The following is a 26098-nucleotide window of genomic DNA, read 5'->3' on the forward strand; positions in this document are numbered from 1 at the left end:
ATGGTTTCTGAACATTCACAGAGCCCAAAAGGAAATGTGACCATACACGCACATGCTTGTAACTCTGCATATCTAATACTTGGTGTTTGTTTGTCAAATATTCTACATTCATATATAACTTAGTTTATTAAACAATCAATGCACAACCCAGACATTGAAATTACATTATAAAACAATCCTTCAGTGGATAATTAAAAAGGGTTATGACACAATGGAGGCATTGTCTGTCTGTTATCCCTGTTTGTGTTCATGTTTGCACGTTTATGAGTGCTGAAATACGTTTCTTCCATTTCAAGTACCAAAACACAAATTCTCAGTGCTGATAAGTTAACCATAAACAAGCTCCAATATGAGGAGAGAAAAGGAGCACTTACATGCTGGTTTTCATCTTTGACCCTCCGTGACTGAAAAGCAATTAAGAGACAGGATTATATTATGTACGTTTTCTCCCACAAAGAATGACAGACAGATGTAGCTGTTTGTGTAGGAGTGTAATCAGCACCGGCTCATTTGCATTTTATGATAAACAATACACAGAAGCGATGCATCTCCAGCCTCATTAGCGCACGCTGATTTGCGGCTGATTTTCGGTGGAGGGGGTTTGATTTTTATTCCTGACTCGAGCACACAGTGAGTTATACATTCCACATGCACCAGTCAAAGAGAATAACAAAGCGGAGAGGTGTGTCTCCTCCATGCTCATGCTGTTTTAAAGCCTGAAGAACATGTCTCTCGTTAAGGATACAGAAATGTACACAGAGTAAAATATTTACAGCTGAGGCTGTACGGGATATTTATAAACGTCAGAGGCTGTACATACAGAGTAATTATAGCTAAATGTTGTGCAATTTTAATGTCTAGCAAAGGAAAATACATGTAATGGAAGTACAATGAGTGAAATCTAACACAACACTTACATTTTTTATTTAGTTTTCCTCACATGAGATGAAACATACAGAATAAGATCACACCTACCCTTCCTTGATTGACAGCTGCCTTCCCTTCTTCACTCCTTTCATCCATCTCATCATCACTCCATTCCCAGTCTCCATCCTCTGTCTTGTGCAAGCGACCGCTTGATCCTGGCACTCGTCTCACCTAAGCAGGACACAGACATTCTCACGCCAGTGTAAACCTTCATAGGCCAAGGACAGCACACGGTCTCGGAAATTCATTCAGTTTGGGACACTTTTACACTGAGAATCGGTGCTGATTTGCGCGCTGATGTCTCATAATTGTTAATCAATAAAAGGGATATCAATTTATATCCTGAAGTGACAAACCCATTGCAGTGAATTCTAAAAGTTCACCAATGTTAGAAGTGTGCTAAATGTTGCCGCATGTGTAAAATTAATTGTTCAGCAATGATCAAACTTTACTGTAGGTCATGGGTTACATGCTATTTTTTTTTTTTTTTTTTTTTTTTTTTTTTTTTTTTACAAATCCTAATGAATGTGTGTGGTCTTTTATCATAACAGTGACTGGAAACAATTCTCCACATCCAAATCAATGATCCTGGAAATGTACAAATAAATAGCAAACAGCATAAACCTATTCAATCTGTCTAGTTGTCTTAAAAAACAAATGTAGGAATATTAGTGCCAAATCACATAATATACAGAATCTCCTTCTAAACAAACCTACTGTCAAGTGAAAGCTGGTCCAGGGATCAGCTTTGTTCTGATAAAAAAAACTGAACAAATCCAAATAATTCTTTCCTATGTTAACCCAAATTTAGACCCTTCAAATCCTGGCTTATAATTTAGATATTCATCTTAACGCATATTATTCAGTAATTACAGTGAAACTAATATAGGATAAATGTATGTAGTTACAGTGATGATGATGTAAGTTTGAACTGCTCCACCCCCACCCCCATCTTCACCCCACCCCACCCTGTGGGTCCTGAGCATTTAAGGGGTTAATCTAGCTTTAAAGCGTCCCGCTCAAAAAAATCTTTTAGATTTACACAACACCAGTGACTAGGATTACAGCGTACAAAAGTGATGAAAGACAACACATCCACACGTGCACACATGTACACACCAATTGAAAAGAGAACTAAATCTACAAATAGTGATGCACCGATACTAAATTTCTCAGCCAATACGGATAACCGATTATTCAGAGTGATACTGGCCAGTACCGATAACCGATTATTCAGAGTGATATCGGCCGACACTGATAACCGATTATTCAGAGTGATATCGGCCGACACCGATAACCGATACCGATAATTCTGCCTTTTATGCCTTCTTTTAAATTAATAATAATTAATTCCACAATTCTGAAGGAAATGCAAAAAACCTTTATTCTCTCCATTTCAACAAGTTGTTTCACAGTAACTGGTCTCATAAACAGGAAACACATTACTCTAATTAATAGGGATGCACCGAAATGAAAATTCCGAAATAGAATATAATGAAAAACTTGGCCGAAAGCCGAAGGCCGAAACCAAACACGTTTTTTTCGCATTTTTTCCATTTATTTTGCCATTTTTTTCACCATTGCATAAATTAAATAGTCAAAATGTGCTTTTTACTATTTTGTCTTGCTTTTCAAAGCACAAATCAATTACAAAAACTACAATTTCAAAATATTTATTTAACACTGAACATTTTTTTTCATTCCAGCAGGCATAGGCTACCACCAAGGCACAATATTACTTTAAATAAATAAATAAAAGTAAAATAAAAATATTTTGATGTGGTCATCTTTGAGCCCCCCTTGAATAGCCTATGTTAGGCCTATAACTGACTGCTGAAAGAATGGAACACTCTGTAGCCTACAACAAAAAAGTGCATTAAAAAGTGCATTGACAAGAGTGTAAAAATGGTTCTATTCGGTTCTATACAGCTGATTATATTGGGGATATACACCGCTCGCGTCCCTGTACACCTCGCGGAGTATTATAGTAGATATAGTATAGTTAGATACGTTGTTAATGTTAAGTTCCTTGATAGATTTAGTTAGTTTAAACTATAGATTAGTTCATTTAGTCCCTTTGCCTGTCTTGACTACGTTTTTTGGATTGCGATTTGGATTTGACTGCCTGCCCTTAAATAAATACGTCTTTACCTGCTTCTGTACTCTACTCCCTTACGTCTCGCGATGTGACAGAATACTCCGGAACAGAAACAAAAAAGTAAACATCCGAAGAGCACGTTGCTCGTGCACGTAGCTCGCGCATGCGCACACCCCCTCATCGAGGTCGTGACATTCGCGCGTCTCACTCTGGTTGCTAGGCTATTTGGTCACGTCATCAAACACGCCTTGTTCGGTCAAATTTATTCGGCCTTTTCACTTATTCGGCCAAACACCGAAAATGCTTTTTTTTGCTATTTTCGGCCGAATAATTTCGGTTGCCAAACATTCGGTGCATCCCTACTAATTAACATTAACACATGAACTAAATTCTGAAGATTAAAGTAAGAGTTCTTAACTTATTGAATGTTTTTAATTCATATTAACATTGAGTGAATTCTAAAAAACCTCCTGTTAGGTTTCACATTCACTCACCACAAAGAAAAGCATTTCTACTTCATCAGTGACATCAAATTGGTAATATTTAGGTCTAATATAAACTTTTTTTTGATGATATTAACTCATATTAACATTAAGGATATGAAACATACTACTCTACAAATATATTTTTCTGTGCAATATATACTTTTTTGTCAAACAGTCTTCATTTAAATCTTTCAACCATGTACTGGCGCTTTAATTCAGCACGAGCAGCATGGGAAAAAAAAATTGCCTGGACGCTGAAACTCCCGCTTCACTGTTGCTCACTTCCAGTGTAAAATGTTAGCAGTGCAGAGTTTACAAACTGCAGTTATGTCGTCATTCCACACAAGAGACATCATCTTTACACACAGCACTAAATCAATGTGTTTTTCCGCCCTCTTTTGATTGGCAGGATATAATCGGCCCTGATCATCGGATGTTTTTAATCGGCCGATACATCGGTGCATCTCTATCTACAAGGCCTACAAATTTACAGAGCACTCCAATCTACAAAGCTGAAAGGCAGCTACAGCTAAGAGTCAAATGATGGAGCATGTACCCTTCTCCCAGCGTCATGCTCTCTCTCTGAACACACCGGCAGGCCAGCATTCCTGTGCCTCTCCACTGGCACCTTCAGCAAAACAATACAATAATAAACAAATATATACAGTACTGTGCAATAGTCTTAGGCAGATGCAAAGAAACACTGTAGATGCCTTCACAAATAATGAAATGAAATGTTTCTACATTTAAAAAATACTATAAAGAGCAGTAAACAGTAATAGATGAAAGCTGATATTTAGTGTGACGGCCCTTTACTCTAAAAAACAATTAATTAGTAGTCGCTGGTACAATGTGTGCAGTTTTATAAGGAAAAATTGCTGTAAGTTTTATTGAGCATCCTGCAGAACCAGAAACGGTTCTTCTGGAGACTTTGACTGTTGCACTTGCTTTGTATTTTTGCAGCAAAAACCCAGCAGCCTTCATTTTGGTTTTTGTTTCTGTGTCTCTTACATAATATGCTGCTTTCTTTACTGTCATACAAACATTTTTTGTAGCATTTAACTTTGTGCTGGAAACTAATGTTTGGAAATCTAAAATGTTTTTTGTACTGACTCGATAATGTAGAAGTCATGAACTAAAACACTCTAATAAAGTATGTACTACAAAAAATAGGGTGCCTAAAACTTTTGCACAGTACTGTGTCTGTGTGTGTGTGTGTGTGTGTGTATATATATATATATATATATATATATATATATATGTATATATACACACACATACATATACATATACATATATATATATATATATATATATATATATACATATATATATATATATATATATATATATATATATATATATATATATATATATATATACACACACACACACACGTAATGTGTGTGTGTGTATATGTATATATTTATATAATCTGTTCAGACATCATCTACAAGCTCTGAGTATGTGAATATGATGAAAAGGTCAGCAATCCTAGACCTCACACCTACACATAAAAAACAAATATTTTATGTGCCAGAACACCCACTACACTCTGACTGTCTGCATACATATTTACTCACCTTTATTACTCACTCTCTATTATGCCAAACGCATAACATATACTGTGTAAAACACAAACGCAATCCACATAACAAGCAATGGTAAGAGAAAGGAAGCAATGGAATGCATTTATTCTTCATATTCTGTGCATGCAATATTTCCATCTCTTCAGCATAGCATCTACAGCTCTACTGAATTCATGCCATAAAATAATTATTGAGATGAGTTAATTAGGTACTGGCCACGCCTGTCCTGCTGAAACAAGCTCATCACGTAGCTCCTGACATACTGCCTGACTGAAACCAAAGAACTCACCTGCCCCCTGTTGGCCAAACAGCAACACTACAGCAGTTCTGACCGCCATGATCATGTGTGACGTGTGCACATCACTGTTCAGAGAAATGAACACTTACTGGTCAGTTTATCCATTCATATATCAACAACTAAGTGTGCTGAAAGAGTTGTGATCCACCTAAAAGCGTCAGGTGAAGCTCGGTCCATGCCAATGAACAAAAAAATTACCACTGTAAAGTCAAATATTGATTTTATCATTCAGTGTCCTCACTCTGCTTTTTCAAGGTCATCAGACCAGCATATTTTTTCCCCCACTTTTACAGACTCTAGTAAAAGTTGAAAAGGGCAGGGTATTCATTCATCTACACCAGTCACTACAGTACAGTGGCTCTGGAAAAGTCTGACTTGAGAAAAGCCAGAAAAAGTGAGCTGTAAAGCAATAGAGAGAGGGGGGGGGGGATTGGATCCGGTTTCAGAAGTGCTCAGGTCAAAGAATTTTCAAGTGACAATGTTTTTCTTGTACTCTCCATTTCCACAATAACTATACACATTTCTATTAAACAATGAGTAACAGGCACAAAGTTAAAAGGCAGAAACGTTATAAAAGCTTACTATTTCATCAGAGCCTCGTTGAACAATGAAACTAATTAAAACACCCGAATATGCTCTCCTTTTATGATCCATTGCAGCAATGCCTGCCAAGTAACAGCATCATCTGCTTATAAGTCCAATTATTCAGTTGTGCTGCCATAATCATCTTCTCCGTCGTACTATTAAAATTGCATTTCCCAAAGGTTCCCACCCCTGCATACTAAGATCAGGATGAAGGCAACTGCTGTCAGAAGTATTCACACACTCTGTCCCAGCTCATCAGATGTGACTGTATAAAGGCTTCTGCTCTGTTTTTCTATGCTCATGCTAATTCACTGACTGTAATCGATTACCAAATGCAGCGACAGCAACGCTAAGCTCTCCAGAGGCAAGACGAAAGCCATTGTGAATCCTTACAGTGACACAGCAACATTAAAGTGGTGTGGTAATTATGAAGCTTTTAGTCTTATGGCACAGGTGTATTATTCATGCTGAGATTTTAAGGATACTCTACCAAGGTCATTCCGGGTTCTATTAAAATGGAGCCACTTATCACACACACAAAAAAGTGATATAAAAGTTATAAATAGATTTCCTGTAAATACACTGTCACAGAGGCATGTTTCACAGCTTCAGCTTCTTTAGTCACACACCTTTCATCCATGTTACTTCCTGTTCATTCATTCTCTCTGATGTGTGCTCTGTTCTTCCTTTTTTAGGCTGAAGGCAAAAGGAGAGAATTCTGATCTCACTCTGATCTCACACTCAGACTGTGAGCAAAAAGCAGCCTAGCATGTAAATGGTTGTGTTTAAGTGGAGCGCTCAGTTGCCTAAGCAACCACATTAAACCCCATTTGTCTTTATCACTGGTCGGGACCTAGATACGTTACAGTCCCCTGAATGCACGAGTTGGCAGTGCATTCGTTCTGCATGGCTGATGTTTTCTGCTCGTTCCTGTTTCCTACCTGATTGCATTTGTGCACTGACAACCAGATACAAAGGCTACATAATCTATAGAAACGAACGACACGAGGTTTGGCAGTGGTGCTGCTGTCTGGGACAGTTACCGCTTAAAATAGAACGGGCAAAAGGTCAAATGATGGAAAAAGGGAAGAAAGTCACTGCTTTTTCAGCAAGGTAGGTTGCTTTTGAATCAGAGACAAACGCATTCATTTATTCATGCCTATACAGGACTTGATGCAATTACTTGTAACCATGTCTCATGTCTAAAGCATGGGCTTTTATAATATTATTCAGATTATTATTTATATTTATAAATGATATTCTATTTCATTCGTGAGCAAATTATTAGTATTTGCAAAGGTAATTCCATAGCGGTTGACTTGGTTTTCTATTAACAAAATGATTAGTAGTTGCAGCTGTCCATTTGTTTTCTCAGCACAGACTACAATCATTTTAGATTGCAGCCAATGACAATTAGGGAAACGTCTAAATAAAACTTTGTGTGTGTGTGTGTGTGTGTGTGTGTGTATATATATATATATATATATATATATATATATGCAGTGTTATACATTATTGATCTTATCAGTTTTATTCCATTAATTAAAGTTACTGTATGTAGTGATAAATATACTGTAATAGTGTTTTTTATATAGCTTTTACATAGCTGCCTGCCAGGTATTCAAACAGGCAGTGATACAGATTCCATGATGTAATGTTTCTTTAAGGACATCGTCACAAATTCCCCCACAGTGCATTGCATGTTTCCAAGCCCAATGAGTGCTGCTCTCGTTTCTGAGTTCTCGCCATATGCTTTTTGTTTACATTGCCCTGTGGATTTGTTTTGTTCCTGTCTCCACCCTGTCCTGTCACTGGTTAACTAATGTGTGTACCTGTTCTGTGTTTAGCCATTAATTAGTCTGTCTATTTTTACCCTTCTGTTTCTTGTCTCCATGAAATTATCGCTCATCACACTATTCTCGATATGTTGTATATAGGATTATCACTTATCACACTATTCTCGATATGCTGTATATGAGTTTATCACTTATCACACTATTCTCGATATGCTGTATATGAGATTATCACTTATCACACTCCTCTCGATATGCTATATATAGGATTATCACTTATCACACTATTCTCGATATGCTGTATATGAGATTATCACTTATCACACTATTCTCGATATGTTGTATATGAGATTATCACTCATCACACTATTCTCGATATGCTGTATATGAGATTATCACTCATCACACTATTCTCAATATGCTGTATATGAGATTATCACTCATCGCACTATTCTCGATATGCTGTATATGAGATTATCACTCATCACACTATTCTCGATATGCTGTATATGAGATTATCACTCATCGCACTATTCTCGATATGCTGTATATGAGATTATCACTCATCGCACTATTCTCGATATGCTGTATATGAGATTATCACTTATTGCACTATTCTCTATATGCTGTATATGAGATTATCACTTATCACACTATTCTCAGTGTATACAAGATCTTTAGAGGACACTGCGATTATTGTGTTATTGACACTGCGATTATTTATGTATTTCTGTAGTATGTAACATCGTTAATTAAAAGGTTGTGATTAATGTGTTTACCTCAGCTGCTGCAAATAAAGATTTTAAAAATATGCAACTCAATCTTCCTTGTCAATATTTAAGAACAGCCTCAGGAATAAACAAATATATTGTGGATTAAAATGTCTGGTGTGTGTGTATATATATATATATATATATATATATATATATATATATATATATATTTATTTATTTAATTTTTTGTCTAATAGCCATACACAGCTGCAATCACATGGCAGGCGTGTACCTGAACACCACAGAAAGACCAGAATGGAAACGCTGAAAGAAGTCTTTCTCCTCTCTCTGTAACTAGAGTGTTTAGACCTTGTGGAAAAAGCAGCAGTGTGTAGCGGCAGTATTCTAAAAAGAAAGCACCACACTGACCAAACCCCACACACCACAGCAAGTCAGTACAAGGTGCACTGTGATGGCCGTAGTGGCTCAGAGCAACGTGTGATGAAAATGAAATACCTTTTTAGCTCTTTGGCTTATATTTGGTCCTTTACAAAGCAGCTTTTCAATCAAGTATTCCCGGTTCTATGATGGTAAAGCAGAAAAGAAAAGCTTTTAAACTTTAAAGCACAGCAACCTGTCTGAACTGCAAGTAAAATATATAAATAAAACTGTACCTTGGCTTTTTGGAAGAATTTACATTTCAAAAGTTCTGACGCAGTTGGCCTGTGGAGATGTGAAAATGTGCTTGAGTATATATAAACATGTCATGAGCATTCTTAAATTAGCCTTATATTTCCTGCATTAACCAGAACAGGTCATTAAGTTAAGATTAAGGTAAGAGTTCCCTGTACACAACAGAGAATATTTAGCGTAATTACATATGCACAGAACGTATTTTAGAGTAAGCCTTTGGTATAGCTACTGGCATGGGCTCATTTATATCAATTTGACCATAATTGAGTTTTTCTACTGGGAGCTTTATAACACTGAATCCCTTTATTGATTGTGACTGAACATATGGCACAATGTAGAAGCCCGGAGAGAGATTTTCTTTTTTGCGCACAATAAAGCACACTGAAAAATGATAATTATTCAATAAACTTTCAAACAAATTTCCTCTAGTAATTCGTTGTTCATCTAGATTTCCTAATGGGGAAATGGAATAACATACCTCTTAGTCGGGTCCTTTTGAAGGCACAGAGTTATTAATTTCCTAAAAGATTTCCCATATTTCTTGAGCATCTCTTTATCCTCCACTTCTGTCTCTAAGGTTGGGGGATCATTCTGCAGTGTCAGCATTAAGACCTACACAACAGGGTGAGGAAATCAGGGTCATAATCAATGGCTGGTCAAAAAAAAAACTGCACAGCATTGCAAGATGTCTCAATTAAACTATACACAATTTACAAGGAAACGCTACTGTATGTATTCCATAGAGGACAGCAATAAATGGCATCGCAGCACTGCAAGTATTTTTTGGTTAAGGAAACTTCTAGAATATTTACAACATAGCATAACCTTCATGGCATAACTATGTCATGTCTTGCTTGTTACAGTGTAGAGTAACGACTCCAGCGAGTCAAAGAGCATACTGATAATATATTAGTTTCTTAAAAGATTTTCCAGATTTCCTAAATATAATTACCCTCTAGTCAAGCTTACAAAACATTTACATAGAAAATAATTCAACACTTCTCAGTGTGTTTTCTATTTTTCAGTTGTCTGATGTCTATTCTCTACTCAGTGTTGAAAACAGGAAATAATACCCTCACCTTCATAGGTGGGTATCGATGATAGGGTGCAGATCCTGTGGCCAATTCTATGGCAGTGATCCCAAAACTCCAAATGTCAGCTTTGAAATCATAACCTCGTACCTACAGGTAATAGAAGCCAATATGCATAACAGATAACTCCTCGGAGAAAGCAAATTCTAAGATACAGTATCAAAACGTTCAAATTAAACATGTGTGTATTCAGGGATTTTCCTGCATTGAAAATTGTTTGGCGGCCACCAAAACGAATTTTTGTCCCACCAAAGCCTTATTTGATCAGTTATTGTGATTTATGAGTGATGTAGATGACTGCTGCGCTTGTGATAGGGCGCATGTTAACCGATGGAAAGAATGAGCAGAGAGCCCCTCCCCTGCACGCTCTCTCTGTCTTCAAACTAAGCACTGTTTGCACTCTTTGCTCTCTCTCCCTCGCACATCCATCCATTTTCTAAACCGCTTGTCCTACTGGGTCACGGGGAACCTGGAGCCTATCACAGGGAGCATGGGCACAAGGCGGGGTACACCCTGGACAGGGTGCCAATCCATCGCAGGGCACACTCACATACACATTCACACACCCATTCATACACTACGGACACTTAGGACATGCCTATCAGCCTACCGTGCAGGTCTTTGGACTCGGGGAGGAAACCGCAGTACCCGGAGGAAACACCCGCAGCACGGGGGTTACTCCGCACATATTCCGCAGCGGTGGGAAACGAACTTCCAACCCACGAGGCGTGAGGTGAACGTGCTAACCACTCAGCCACTATGCGCCCTATCCCTTGCACATCAAAATCATCTGACACAACAGTAAAAGGTCAGAAGACTGAATCTATGTCTCACATGGTGCATTCAGAGAATAGTTTTTTTCCTGAATTACAGCTGGATGTGAATTGTGCTCAAAAAACATTGCCTTATCTTCTCTGACCAGCGTTCTGCACATGCAGCTGACAAAAACTCCACTAAAAATCCATCCAGTGATGAAGTGTTTTCTGTGTTGACACAAATCTTTTGCGATGTCCTAACAGGTGGGATTAGCACACAACGCGTCCTCCTCCGCTAATGTCCGATTTGCGACCTAATGACTCCTTGATCTGATCTTGAACTGATCTGTCCAACATTGAACTCACGAGACGTCACTGTCTGAATCGGTGTCTAACAAATCATTTACTCTGAACACCTCTGAAATAAGAAGTGTGCTTACCCCGTTTAACAAGAGTGGTTAGTAAGATTTAGCCTTAATAATCCACAATATTTTCAGGTTATTTATATGACAATGTGAAGTAAATTACGTATAAAAATAATTTAGTTTAGACTGGAGTGGGGTGAAACCAGAACAAAGCACAAAGCAAGTTGTTCTTAGCCAGCTGCTAATTTTATTCAGTTGTATACGGTAGAAAATTAGACTATTCATTAAAATAAATTTTAATTTAATTTAACATTAATTTTTAATGCTACTTTTTAAAATTGATATGATTATATACCAAAATAATTATCAGGTCTAGCAAAGAAGGATCTTATCTTACAAAGCTATGAAAGCCAGTCGGAAAAAAAATAACAGCTTTTTTATTTCAATACGATAAGCAAAAATCACAAACTGTTTCTTTGCATTTATTTTCAATTTATTGTCAGTATTGGGCTCGCAGATCACGTGAGTAGGGTACTTTTTACTGTGTGTGTGGATGACCATGTCTGTCAGCCACCACCAAAGGCCATTTTTGACCCAGGAAAAAACCCTGGTATTTGTTAGGTCTACTCATGCCACGAACTCTGTTTCCCATCCTGCACTGCGGCCTACAAACATGGCCGCCATGGACTGCAATTCCCAGAACACTCTACTCACACATTGGCACACTCACTCTCACCTTCATTCTAATCACGCACACCTGCATCCAATTCACAGCACAATCACAGCACAATATAAAAGGACTTTCCATTCACTCACTCTTTGTGAAGTATACATGCCATTCCTTGTGTTCGTGACGAGACCAAACCTGTTTATCACTCTGCTCGTGCTTACGTTATTGACCTCTTTTTGCCCAGTGGCTTTGAGATTGTCTTGCCTTTGATATCCTGTTTGTTGATCGCCTGACCATCCATGACACCCTAATTTCTCCATCTGGGGATTAATAAAGTATTATCTTATCTTATCTTATCTTCCTGTTTCTCGAGTCTGAGTTTTCTTGGATTTGTCTGCCTGGATATTAATAAACATCTTTTACCTGCATTTGCATCTGTCTGCCTGTTCCTGCACGTGGCAGTATTGCAAAATCCTGAAAAACACAACTGGTCTAGTGAATTTTTCTGGCAGAACTGACAGTCGTCCCTGTGTGGTCCCCGTGTCTTAAGCTGCAGGCAAGCTGGAGGCAGACAGTTACTATGAGCAACAGTAATGCTAATTTCATGAACAATCCTACCTGTTCCATCACTTCTGGAGCCATCCAACATGGAGTTCCCACAAACGTTTTCCTAACTTTATGTCTGGTTACGTCTCCTCCGGTCGACAGAAATGCACTCACACCGAAGTCTGCAGTGACAATTATTCATGTGATTAACTGGAAAAGTCAAATCTGTCACAGTTCAATACTTTTCCTAAACTGGCTTAATAAAATAAATAAGCAAAATAAGCATACAATGTAGAATCAACTAGACTAGATAAATATTAAATGATTCCTCAATGTTTTTTTTTTTTTACATTATGTTTCAATGTATCTAATAGTCCATCCATCGATCTATTTTCTTATCCTACAAAGGGTCGCAGGGACCCCGGAGCCTATCCCAAGGGACTTGCGGCACTGGACGGGGTGCTAACCCATCACAAGGCACAATTGGATACACTCACACACCCGTTCACACACTAAGGACAATTTGAAAATGCCAATCAGCCTACAACACGTCATTGGGGAGGAAAGCCCTCGGGGAGAACATGCAAACATACTAACCACTAAGCCACTGTGTCCTGTATCTAATAGTCACAATTTATAATATGTACAAATGCCAGTATTGAACATTGTAGATGTGGTACATGCACAGGACTTCAGGAAAATTCTGCCTATTTAAGCTATGCATGCATGCAATCCCCAATACTGATCCAGTGCTGACACTATTCTCTATAATAACAGTAAAATGTGTAAAAGATTAAGGACTCCCTGTTTGTCATTTTCTCTCACAGCTATTGAGATGGTAAATAAAAACAAATTATCCGAAATTGTAAACACTCCTAAATAAGTTATTTGCATAAACATTAGACTGTCAGTCATCCCCACAGTCAATAATGGGTTTGTCCAAATTGATATATATATATAAAATAAAATAAAAAAAGAAAAATATCTCAATCTGTTTCTGATAACAATTGAGAGTTTCAGGACAATTTCAGTCTGATACTGACACTCACTACATGATTGGTGCATCCCTTATTTGAAGTACACTCTGGGCAAAAAAAATTTAAAAAAATTTTAAAATGGGCCAAGCCCAAATTGGCAATATATTTAGCTTTTAATGGTTTTAACAACAAATCTTTGGTCAGGAAATTAGCAAGAATTAAACAAATAGATAAATTAACTTAGTATGGGGTAGCTTTTCCCCTTGATTTCTTTAAATGTTTAAGCCTTGTAGGTAACAGCTTTTTATTTGATTTTATTTTATTTTAATCATTATATCATGATTTTACCTTTGTATGCAAGAAGACTATATAAGTGATAACAATTCACTGCAGCACAGGACTGCATTTGTTTAATTCTTGCTAATATTCTGACCAATGATTTGTTGTTCAGACCATTAAAAGCTTAATGTTTTGCCTTTACACAGGAGTGTACATGTTCCCCAGTTTGCAGTCTTCATTAATCAATAGTAAACAAGGTCAGCATTGGTTATATAAAATCAAATCAACATGCCTGCACTAGATTTGCCACTTTACTTACCAGGACGAAAACAATCTCCATGAGTATGCCCATTTCAAGCCTCTTTTTCAGTACATATTCTCTGTTATAGCCTTGTGTCACCAAATATACACTTTTTTTACATACATCTTCTACCTAGCCCAGAGAGGAATAAGGATAGACTCGACTTTGTAGTATTTAATGCAGTGTAAAGACAAAATTACCAACAGGTTTCACTCAGCTTAAAAGGCACAAAACAACGGTTTATTAACTCCTTCTGTGTAGATAAATAGAACTGACACCATCTGCAAGGGTTTAAGCTAAAGCACTATAAATCTCATTCATAAAACCCAGAAATAGCATGTTGGCCATGTGCAGTCTGCCTCCCCAAACTAATTACTGCAGCATTTTCACAGCTAAGGAAGTTTAATTAATAGTAGAGCTATAAAAAAAAAAACCTTTATAGTTCCAGGAATCCTTTAATCCTATATTAATTGGTGCTGTTCACAAAATAACATTTTAAATAGGATTAGTTTTGCTACTTGACCATGCAGCATGCTGCAAGCCTTTGGAAACATATTTAAGCATATTCTAAATGTGATTGTACATACTACAAAGTGTGATTATTTTAAGCATGATTGTGCTCAGAAGAATATATATATAAATGATGCAAATGAGTTTCCAGTGCAAAGTATTATATTTCATGGAATTAAAAAAAAACAAAACAAAAAAACAAAAAAAACCCAAACCTGCTATCTGCACTGAGCCGTCCTCTCCCAGCAGGATGTTCCCAGCTTTCACATCCCTAAGGTCAAACATTAAGAACACATTGTATTTTCATTCCTCTGTGACTTCACGACACAAGAGATGTCTGTTAATTATTTTTTCCAATACAATATACACCCAGTTGTCAGTTTATTAGCTACACATACCTTGTTTCTTCATTCACAGGTTGTTTTATCAGGTACACCTACAATATAGGTCACTCTGTAGGTATATTGTAGCCCTTTTGCTATGCTCCCCCATCTATCCTTGGCAACAGAAAGGCAACTGCCATAGGATCTCCACTGACCAGAATCAAGATTCAAGTGACAAATAAAGCTTTGAATCTTGAGTCTTGAATTTTAGTGCTGGATTATTCTCAGTGTATCACAGGCAGCAGTATTCACTTACAGCACTGCGTTCACTTACCGTCACTTTTAAACACAAATACTGTGTCTGTCCACCGTCAGAGACTAAAGCTCTGCTTTTTTCCATGCACAGTTTGTATTAATTATCTAGCACTTTATCAGTGTGACAGCTGAGAATGATCAACCACCCGAATAATATCTAATCAGCTCTATTGTAGTCTTTTTCCATCACAGGAGGGGAGGCTGATAAATTGTGCACTAACTGCACTAACTAGGCTTCAGCCACTAATTGTATAGTGTACGGGAGATATACAAAATAAACTGGGAACTGAATGTCCATATGTGCCCATTTTGCATTAATAATTAACTGTGAACAAAAGAGTAAAATTTTTGGAGGATTTTCCTACCTGTGAATTTGTCCATTTCTGTGCAGGTAATCAAGACCCTCTAAGACCTCTTTTAAAATAGTAGCTATCGTGGCTTCATCCAGTACGCTATTTTTGTGCTCTCCTTTGCTACATGTGTGCTTTATAATGTCCAATACTGATCCTGAACACACACACACAAAAAAAAACAGGGTAGACTTGTGCGATATCGATTTCTCAAGCTTACGATTTAACACTTTAAAAATCACAATAAATAATGAAATCATCCAGAACCTAAAAAAGACAGAAAAACTTCAGGTTTATGGAGTGTAGGGGAGGGCCTAATAATATTACCAGCTGTGCAGTCAGGAAATACTTGTTGCCAGTGGCAAAACTTGGAAAAACTTTTTAAATAACAGTGCATTTTCGATAAAATTCTTTTACAAATCAGTTCTCCTAATGTCAACATGACCAACATTTTTCTCTGTTGATGCTGCTGCTGCTGTTTAAAGATTATTAGAACATGTCTAAGTGCTAACAGACACAGGAGAAAAAAATAGCATATTTCATTCAGTGTATTCATTATCACCATTAACGTTATTTGTAAAGTGTTAGATTTTACTCTTCATAGTAGGCGTACTTAATCTTTTTAGGTTAAAACATTTATCTTTCTTTCTCTTTTGGCTGAAAACCTTTTTTTTTTTTTTTTTTTTACATTTTTGGCCTTGTAGACTGGTGAAAATTAAGACAGATGTAGCATTGTAAAACAGAACATTGAAAGTGTTCTTACCTCCACTCATAAGTTTCATAACCAACCAAAGCTCATCCTTCACCACAAATGAGGTAAAATAGGTCACTACATTCGGATGGCTGCACTGGCTCATGGCTTGGATTTCTTTCTAAATTGAGACAAAGGATCATGATTATAAATAGTGCTAAAACTTCTGATTTTATAAACACACTTCCGTTAATGAATTCAAAGCATTTTGTGTGTATTTCTATTCCATTTTGTCTCTGTGTAGTCTAGGACTGTATTTGTCCATTAAACTTAATGATTGCTCATGAGATCTGCCACAAAAATTTTTTTTTATCTTTTTAAGAGTTTACGCTTTTAAGAAAAAATCAATCTTAAGCTATTGGCACATAGCCATCATACAGAATTTAGTTTGTTAGACTGTAGAATTTGAATAAACTCTTCTGAATGCAGGAGCAGAGATTGGCACTCAGAAGATCACTTTTTTCCAGTCTTACCAGTAGTTCATCCATGCTAGTCTGGCATTTCTCCAGGTTGATTCTCTTGATGGCCACACGTTCTTGTCGAGGGAGGCAGAGAGCAGCCTGGACTACTGCTGTGGCTCCACTGCCTACAAAAGACAAATAAGAAAGGTTTATAATACATCTCAAACTTCTCCAGTATGTTAAATATTACCAAACATGTATTAAAACTGAAAGCCAAAGCATAATAGGTAAAAACACATTCAAGGAATCGGTGACAAAAATTAGGAAAGATCCCAGTTTATGGATTGAATGTGTAAAAGAATAAAGCACCATAGGGCATGCTGGTATATACGGTACTGTATAAAAAAATCAATGATGGAGTGGTGTGAGTTGACCCAATTCACAGCACGCAAGCACAACCAAAGTGTTTTATTCCTTTTTTTGCCAACAATTACATTTTTTATTAATTATATTTTATTAAGAATGCCGTAATATATCTTTTATTCATTTAATCACACATCCACAAAAACAAGTTAATAAGACCAACAACAAAAAAAAGTTTTTATGTGATTGTTGCGGCGAAAAATGCTTGATTTTGCTGCAGCTTTTTTCGAAACTTGCAAAAGTGTCTTGCACGGTCTTTCGTTGGTAAATGAGACCTTTTAGCTGTGCTCATGTTTGACGCACGTGAATCAAAGAGGGCTTTGACTGGATGTGTGTTGTGACAAAGTCACATGACGCATCTTGGCCCAAATCTGTGGAAAATCTGTGCTCATTTAGAAAAATTGAAAGCTCCTCTGAATATTGCAGAGTTTGCTTGATTTCGCATTCATTTCTGCGATTGCAAAATTGTGGAATCCTCAAGGAACTGAACAATACACCACAAGTCCCTGGCATGAAGATTTTCCCGTGTTAGAAACAGTTACAGCTTTACCTATAACTGTTACACAGCACTGACACTGAGGACTCCTTACAAAAAGGCGAAACAAACAGTTTATGTGGGATGTCCACCATACAAGTTCCTGTGTACGTTCTTAATATAGAAATTATAATGTCCACAATAAACACAATGACTCTGCATCCCTGCCTGCCAATTTTTGGGTTCTACTTTCAATATCATAGTGAAATTACTGGCCATAGTGTCCTGTTCTTCTTTCTCTCACTGGTTCACTTCTTCCACATTCCCTGTGACCTTATTTAGCCTTTGTGAAGTGGTTCGTGTTTATTCAGCAATTCTAAGATACATGTCTAATTTCCTGGTTTTCTTTATTTGTGCTTATTCTCCTGTGTATTGAGTTTTCTTCTACGACGAGTTTACCAGTCAGTGTTTTTCTCGACTTGCGTCTTGAGTCCAGTTTGAGTGATGATGAATTTTTCCCTCACGCATGTTACCGCTGTCCTACATTTTATTCCCGATACACGCTCACTACCTCTGTGTGACCGGTGCATGCTCGAACTCATTACAGCTTCCAGCAGACAACATTGCATGAGAATCACTGTATACATGATCAGTAGAGGAGACTTGTTTACAATCACTATGCACAGAGCCAATGAGTGTTCCACCACACACACACACACAATGCCAACTGCTGCTGACAGATAAGGAGGGGGGTCCTGAATGCAGTGCTGATTAGGAAAATAGCACAGATGAAGTGCACAGGAGCTGTTCAGCAGCGAGCCTGCTTATCAGCTGATATGATGATAGGGCTTTAACGCTGCTCGTCTACTGTGTCCGGCTTTATCTAATGGCACCGTGCCATCGGAAGAGTGTTTGGTCTTTCCGTGTTTCAGTTTTCAATGAGGTATGACTAAGGGAATTAGGTTAAATTGCCATTTAGTAGTCTGGGAGATCAGCAAAGTGCCATGTGACAAAACACATTTAAAAGTCATTTAATTGGATGAACAGTATGTCAAATACAAGCATCATCCAACAGAGGGCGTGTGGAGGAGAATCATCTGTCTCTGGGTGATCAACAGCAAGTGACTGAAGGAAGGTGAATGAAATGACACTAAAGATTGGACTGATAACACACACACACACACACACACACACACAAATAATAATAATAAGAAGAAGAATAAGAAGAAAAACAATACTGATAATATTACAATGATAACAATAATATCAAATATACTATATATGATGACTTACAGGAACCAGCTTGTAAGTTATTCCTCAATAAGTTTTGAGAGACGATGTCCTGTTAATATCAGCTGTAGCTTATGGAAATACAGTGTAATATGAACAGTGATGGTAATAATATAATAATAACAACTTGATGCTGCTAATGGAGTTAATAAAACAAGCTACTGTGATATAATAATGATATCTTACTAACATACTTCTACCTGTGAGCCTGAAATACTATGCTTTATCCATAGCACCTTCATACCTGTAGAGTGAAGAAGACCTGATGTGGACTTTACCTGTTAGCTGTAAATCATGCCTTTTCTAACCTCGGCGTCAGCAGCAAGCAGAATGAACTGTGTTGTTTTAAACTCGCTGACAAACCGAAGAAAAAGATTTCCGCATAGCTCGTGTAATGCGCTATAGTGTAGACAGCAAAGAGGTGAAAGCTGACGGTGTGTCACATCCGCATTGCATTAGAGAGCAGCAGAGCGATCACACCATTACCACTACCACCGCCTGCTGCTGCTGCTGCTGCTGCTAGTGCACATGAAAAAGCCGGTACAGGCCCTCGCTGTCATTCACTACACATTCACAACCAACACCGACATTAAAACTCACTTTCCTCTCGCTCGTACTCACCTATAACATCCTGCAGCTCGTACGCCTCCTTGACAATTGGCCAGCTGGCTGTGGTTCCCGCTTGCGGACTGTGGCCGGTAGCCGGAGCCGCAGATAAGTGGCTTCTCTCCGCCATGATGCTGCGGATGGTTGCGCTACAGGAACGGCTATGCTAGCGGCTAACCGTCACAGCCTCCTCAGCTGTCTCCAGTGGAGGTCGCGTCCACATCCGCATCGTGCTGCTGCACTAAATAGGGCGCCTGAATAGTGCGCGATGGGCGGACCTCGTCGGGAGCACTGCTTTTCAGGGTATTAGTAGTTTAGGGTAATAGTAGTTTATACTCAGCCGTTCATAACTCATAATTCGTATTACAGTACCCCTTTTAGATTTAAAGCGTCTGTGAACGTGTGACGACCTTTTTAAAGAGGAAATTCACCCAGGGTAGTGGGTGAATATTATTTGGTCAGTGGCTTTCAAAGTGTTTTTATAGTGTTTTATCTGTCTATCTATCTATCTATCTATCTATCTATCTGACTGTCTGTCGGTCTGTCTGTCTATCTATATATCTATCTGTCTGTCTATCTGTATATCCATCTGTCTGTCTGTCTATCTATATACCTATCTATCTGTCTGTCTATCTGTATATCCATCTGTCTGTCTGTCTGTCTATCTATATATCTATCTAACTGTCTGTCTATCTGTATATCCATCTGTCTGTCTGTCTGTCTATCTATATATCTATCTATCTGTCTGTCTATCTGTATATCCATCTGTCTGTCTGTCTATCTATATATCTATGTCTGTCTGTCTGTCTATCTATATATCTGTCTGTCTGTCTGTCTGCCTATCTATATCTATCTGTCTGTCTGTCTATCCATATATCTATCTGTCTGTCTGTCTATCCATATATATATATCTATCTGTCTGTCTGTCTGCCTATCTATATATCTATCTATCTGTCTGTCTGTCTATCCATATATCTATCTGTCTGTCTGTCTGTCTATGTATATATCTATCTGTCTGTCTATCTGTCGATCAATCTGTCTATCTATCTGTCTGTCTGTCGGTCTATCTGTCTGTTGGTGTATCTATCTATCTATCTGTCTGTCTGTCCGTCTATCTAACTATCTATCTGTCTGTCTGTCTATCAATCTGTCTGTCTGTCTGTTAGTCTGTCTATCTATCTATCTATCTATCTGTCTGTCTGTCTGTCTATCTAACTATCTATCTGTCTGTCTGTCTATCAATCTGTCTGTCTGTGTGTTAGTCTATCTATCTATCTATCTATCTATCTATCGAATCTCCAATCAGCCATAACATTAAAACCTCTGACAGGTGAAGTGGATAACATTGACTGTATTCTTACAGTGGCACCTGTCAAGGGGTGGGATATATTAAGCAGCAAGTGAGCAGTCAGTTATTACAGTTGATGTGTTTGGAAGCAGGAAAAATTGGCAAGCATAAGGATCTGAGCCATTCTGACAAGGGCTAGACTACTGGGTCAGGGCATCTCCAAAACAGTATGTCTTGTGGGGGTGTTCCTGGTATGCAGTAGTTAGTACCTACCAAAAGTGTTCCAAGGAAGGACAACCAGTGACCTGGCGATATGATCATGGGAGCCCAAAACTCATTGATGCGTATGGGGCTGCGTAGCCATAGACTGGTCAGAGTGCCTATGCTGAGCCCTGTCCACCGCTGAAAGCACCTACAATAAACAAATGAGCATCAGAACTGGACCATGGAGCAATGGAAGAAGATGGCCTGGTCTGATGAACTAGGTTTTCATGTGGAAGGTTGGATGCATTTGCGTTGCTTTCCTGAGGAAGAGTTGGCACTAGGATGCATTATGGGAATAAGGCAAGCTGGTAGAGGCAGTGTGACATGCTGGGCAATGTTCTGCTGGGAAACCTTGGGTCCTTGCATTCATGCAGATGTTACTTTTACACACAGCACCTACCTAAACATTGTTGCAGACCAAGTACACCCCTTCATGGCAATGATATTCCCTAATGACAGTGGCTTCTAATGACACAGGGCGGAGGCAGGATTCGAACCCTCAACCCAGGAGGTGCTAGGCAACAATGCTAACCATTACAACAACTCTTTGTTGTTGTTGTTGTTGTTATTAATTTTTATTTTATATATATATATATATATATATATATATATATATATATATATATATATATATATATATATATATATATATATATATATATATATATATATATATATGTTTGTTTGTCTGTTTATTTATTTATTTTTTTTATTTATTTACTTTTAATTAACTTATTCCCTTATTTCGCTGGTCATTTTAATCAGTCATTTGAATATGGGTGTAATCCTATCACCCTAGCCTGTAATGTCAAGTTATGTCCGTGGAAAATTCATGGATAAAAAACTCTTTGGCTTCAATAAATAGCCAAAATATTATTTTAGGCTCTACACATTAAAATACAGAGTTTAATATTTCAGCAGTTGTTCTTTAATAAAACTTGTGTTGAAAGGGTCCCTGGCTGTAAAGAGTTTGACAACCCTCGGAGGAGCTCATCGGGAATATGCCTTTATAAAATCAGCTACGCAGTGGACCTTCAGTATTCTTTCAAACTGCTCCAACATTGTTAAAGTAAAATGTGCAGACATTAATTACCATTGTAATATTATTTGAAGCAGTTTAATGCAGTAGTTTAATGCTCTTTTATCTAAAGCAGGTGATCCTGTTGACTTTGAAAACTCCAGTTTGGTTTGGCTAGCTGCCAAAGCACAGGCATCTGATCTATTCTAACAGATGGAATCGGTTTCTGAATTACTGCTACTAATGCAACATCATAGGTGTGCGTTATTCTAGAAAATAACACGATGACACAAGAGTAAGTTAATTAGACAATCTCAAATATTATTTATCAAGTAACAAAGCTGGAAAATAACTTACCAGCTGGCAAAGACCAAGCTGGATTTTTCAGCAGGTGGAAAGATTAGGTTTAAGAGTTTTCACATCAAATACATTAATAAGGTGCTTATGTTTATAACATTGCTGCAAGTATCAGTAGGATACCTGGTTTCAAATAATATTTTGAACTGTTTATGATTTTCATATATTGAAGATTTACTATAGGTAAACCAAACATGTACAGTTTTTCTCTTCTATCATTAATAACACATGGGGTTAATAAATGTATGTGGTTAATAAAACAATGTTGCCAGCAGTTTATACAGGCCTTGACCAGTGATAGAAGTGTTTTGTTACACAGAGTTTGTATATCTTTGTTTTACTGTAAATCTCTCTCTCTCTCTTGCTCTCCATCTAAAAATGAGATAATCTTGTTGTTCACTTAACAGCTCATTAGACTGGTTATACCCAGGAAAATGTATTTTTGTTGGTTTCAAAATGACATAAAAATGTGGTATGAGTACACTGGGAAAATGGCCCATTAATTAATAATCTAGAAAGTAGCTTTGACATTTTGTAAAGGTCATGAAAGATATCAGTATGGCATAGGCATTCTGCTGAAAGTAATGCTACCTTCAGCTGAAGCTCAATTGTTGTTGTTTTTTTTTATATATTTATTAAACATGATCTTACCTCACTTGTGCCTGAACACCTATCATTAGTGCATAACCTGCATGTAAGGATTAAAGTTCAGGATAATAAAACCCCACACATTTTCTTTTGTGTTGTTTTATTGATGAAGTATGCACATACTTCACATAGTTGAAGTGTATAGGTAACAGATACAGCTTGCATTATTGCTGTAAATAAACACACTAATTCCTGCCACTTTTCTTTGTGCCCCTCATACTCTTCTTTAATTCTCCCCTTAATTTGATGGGAGTGGGAACAGGTCCTGAAAATATCAAGGTAATGTCTTCCATCTTCCATCTTTTATAGAAGAGCTCGGTGGATCCTCTAAGGGTGAATTTAATTTTCTCGAGACTGAAGAGGACTGGAAGCAGAGGAGTGGAAAATTTCCAGTCTAAAAGACATCTTGACCTAGCTAAGAGCATACTAAAAGGGATGGAGTCAAACTTATAAGGTTTACAGGGGGGAGGCTCTGTAGATAGTCTGAAAAGGGACTGCTAACAGTGGACAAGTGTTCTGCGTAATATTAAGGAGTGTGGACAGTATTTTGAAAATGGATGCCAAATATCTCTCAAGCTTAATACAGAGCCAAAGTGTGTGACAGATCTGCTGGTGTGAACAGGTAGGACATTTTGACAGATATCTGCTTTCCTGGCCTTGCACAGGTAAACCCTGTCAACTAATTAAAGATGCATTAAGATAAGATGGGAGCAACAGGAGGAAGCATTTGCTCTTTCCAACACACCTACCCATCTGTCCTCCTCTACACTTTCCCCCAGATCCAGTTCCTTTTTTTTGGTCTTGACTTTTTCAACGACGTGAAGGTTCAATGGGGGTTTGGGTTGAATCCATACACTGTATATACACCATTAATCATACATGTTGGCAAATACAGTCATATAGTATGTAGAGTCTGGTCTGCTTAAATAAGACTTTTTTTAAAAAATAAATAAATAATTAAACCCTTCTTGGTCCAGCAGAGGGCGATAAATAACCAAGGTCCACTAACAGATTCTTCCAGTTAAAAAAAAAAACAAAACAAAAAAAAAAACAACTATTCTTATCTGTTTTCTGCTGTAGCACACTGATTAATCTCATGAAGAGTTTTCTAAGACTGAGCAAACCCAAGACGTTTAATTAGTGGAGTTATAAGATAAACAGTCCAATAATAAATTAATGATCATTACCAAAAAAAAAATGCAGGATAGAAAAACATGGACGGATGATTGACTTAATGAGTGTACACGCAGTAAAGTGTTGTGTGCATCCGTCAAGTGCACTATGCCCAGTAGGTCCAGATTTACCAAGTACTAAATAGGCTACACGTGGCTCATTGTGGACATGCGTTTGTTCTTAATTGCAGAGCTATCATTAATAGAACTGATATTAGGTATTATTATTCTTATTATAATTTCTGTTGCTGTTGTTTTTTATTAATATATGGCGTCTTGGGTTATACCATGCATTCAATTGCCAATAAAAAGGAATTGCACACACACACACACACACACACACACACTCAGAGAGAGAGAGAAAGAGAGAGAGATTGATTGACAGAAGAATCCACCAATCAGTGATGGCTAAGTAAACCGCAGACTAGGCTGAAGCCTGAATGGCTCCACACTTCCTACATAGGCGCACTCGATTGCGCACAAAACAGTGGCTTGTACGCGCTACATAGTGCACTACATATGAAACAGGAAGCAATTTAGATTTCATCTTTACTTTACCGTGGAACAAAACCCAAACCTGCTTCATCGTCCTGACCTGCACACATCAGGGGAGAGAGAGAGAGCTGTGACCATCCAGAAGAGGATAGTACAAAAGAAAAAGAAAAAGAACAACAAACAAAAGGCACCAAGATAGGGGATCAAGGGGTTATGGCTGGATTCCTGGTGTGGTTTTGGAACGAGAGGTTTTGGCTGCCTCATAATGTGACCTGGGCCGACTTAAAAAACACTGAGGAGTCCACGTTCCCGCAGGCGGAGGATCTGTATGTGGCGTGTCCACTGGCCTTCTTCATCTTCATCATCCGACTCGTGTTTGAGAGGTAGGCTTACGAGCACAACATCCTCACCGGAGTAATGCCAGTGTGTGACGCTGAAGGTTTCAGAGTAATCGTGTGTGAGCAGTAAGCAGAGTGGGACAGGTTCCTCTGTGTTAGGAAACACGCTGCCACATGCAGACAATGACAGCAGTGCGATATGGCCCGTTATCTCGCGAGGTCTTTTAAAGGTGTGTGAGGAAGAGCAGTACTGTACTGTAGATCTGTGTGCCAGGAAACTCTGGAGAGATTTAATGTGTGCACTCTGACAAATAAGGGTACCAAACTCTACTTTTCCTTGTTGTCGTGGTGCATCTTTTGTAGCTGTATTATGCATTTTTTTTTTCACTTTTAAAAAGCATTTAAGCTACATAATTGAACCTTTTATTTTACCTTTACTAAGGTTTACTCTCAAATCTACTTAAAGATGCACTACCAGGTACAAAATGATGTCCTCTTGAGCAGGACTTCTCAAACTTTTTTTGCAGACAGTGACCCCATTAACTGTCAATTAAATACCACACACCCCCTCCATTTATACAGATATTACGCTCATTATTCAAACATGTACAATAATATTCCGGGTATTCGTTCAAGCCATAGAACTTTCCACCAACATGATACATACATCCCTGCTGGGAAAAAAAACCATCAAAGAAATTCTAATGGGTTCCACTACAAATACATTTACAAATGATCAGTGATTTCATTAAAACCATTACCATTATTGGTCCTTAAAGAGCACCTGTTATGGTTTTGAAACGTGCCTAATTTTTTTTTCAGAGTTCTCATACATTAGATTTACATGCAATCAAGGTCAAAAAACACTTTAATGTGCTCATAATTTAAACTGCAGCATCACCTTTTTCT

General features: G+C 37.8%; 2 protein-coding genes across 9 annotated transcripts in view; one reads left to right on the forward strand and one right to left on the reverse strand.

Moving 5' to 3' along the window:
* Window positions 1-19768, reverse strand: part of stk39 (serine threonine kinase 39) — a 47116-nt gene extending 27348 nt beyond the window's left edge. The window contains exons 1-15 of one of the 6 annotated variants that reach the window (XM_053627132.1): window positions 19625-19768; window positions 16888-17000; window positions 16427-16535; window positions 15679-15820; window positions 14891-14946; window positions 12681-12790; window positions 12486-12536; window positions 12284-12382; window positions 10261-10362; window positions 9660-9793; window positions 9163-9211; window positions 9005-9070; window positions 4067-4138; window positions 976-1098; window positions 375-404 (exon numbers count right to left, since the gene is read on the reverse strand). In XM_053627132.1, coding sequence (XP_053483107.1) covers window positions 375-404; window positions 976-1098; window positions 4067-4138; window positions 9005-9070; window positions 9163-9211; window positions 9660-9793; window positions 10261-10362; window positions 12284-12382; window positions 12486-12536; window positions 12681-12790; window positions 14891-14946; window positions 15679-15820; window positions 16427-16535; window positions 16888-17000; window positions 19625-19739 — 1371 coding nt within the window. In that variant the 5' untranslated portion in view covers window positions 19740-19768. Of the gene's footprint in view, window positions 1-374; window positions 405-975; window positions 1099-4066; window positions 4139-9004; window positions 9071-9162; window positions 9212-9659; window positions 9794-10260; window positions 10363-12208; window positions 12383-12485; window positions 12537-12680; window positions 12791-14890; window positions 14947-15678; window positions 15821-16426; window positions 16536-16887; window positions 17001-19624 lie in introns of all 6 variants that reach the window. The other 5 variants (XM_053627130.1, XM_053627133.1, XM_053627131.1 and 2 more) reach the window with 5 other exon arrangements.
* A 5091-nt stretch (window positions 19769-24859) lies between these two features.
* cers6 (ceramide synthase 6) overlaps window positions 24860-26098 on the forward strand; it is a 42153-nt gene continuing 40914 nt past the window's right edge. The window contains exon 1 of one of the 3 annotated variants that reach the window (XM_053627137.1): window positions 24860-25234. In XM_053627137.1, coding sequence (XP_053483112.1) covers window positions 25065-25234 — 170 coding nt within the window. In that variant the 5' untranslated portion in view covers window positions 24860-25064. The remainder of the gene's footprint in view (window positions 25235-26098) is intronic. The other 2 variants (XM_053627138.1, XM_053627139.1) reach the window with 2 other exon arrangements.

This window comes from Ictalurus furcatus, chromosome 6 (assembly GCF_023375685.1).
Source record: "Ictalurus furcatus strain D&B chromosome 6, Billie_1.0, whole genome shotgun sequence".
Classification (NCBI taxonomy): domain Eukaryota; kingdom Metazoa; phylum Chordata; class Actinopteri; order Siluriformes; family Ictaluridae; genus Ictalurus; species Ictalurus furcatus.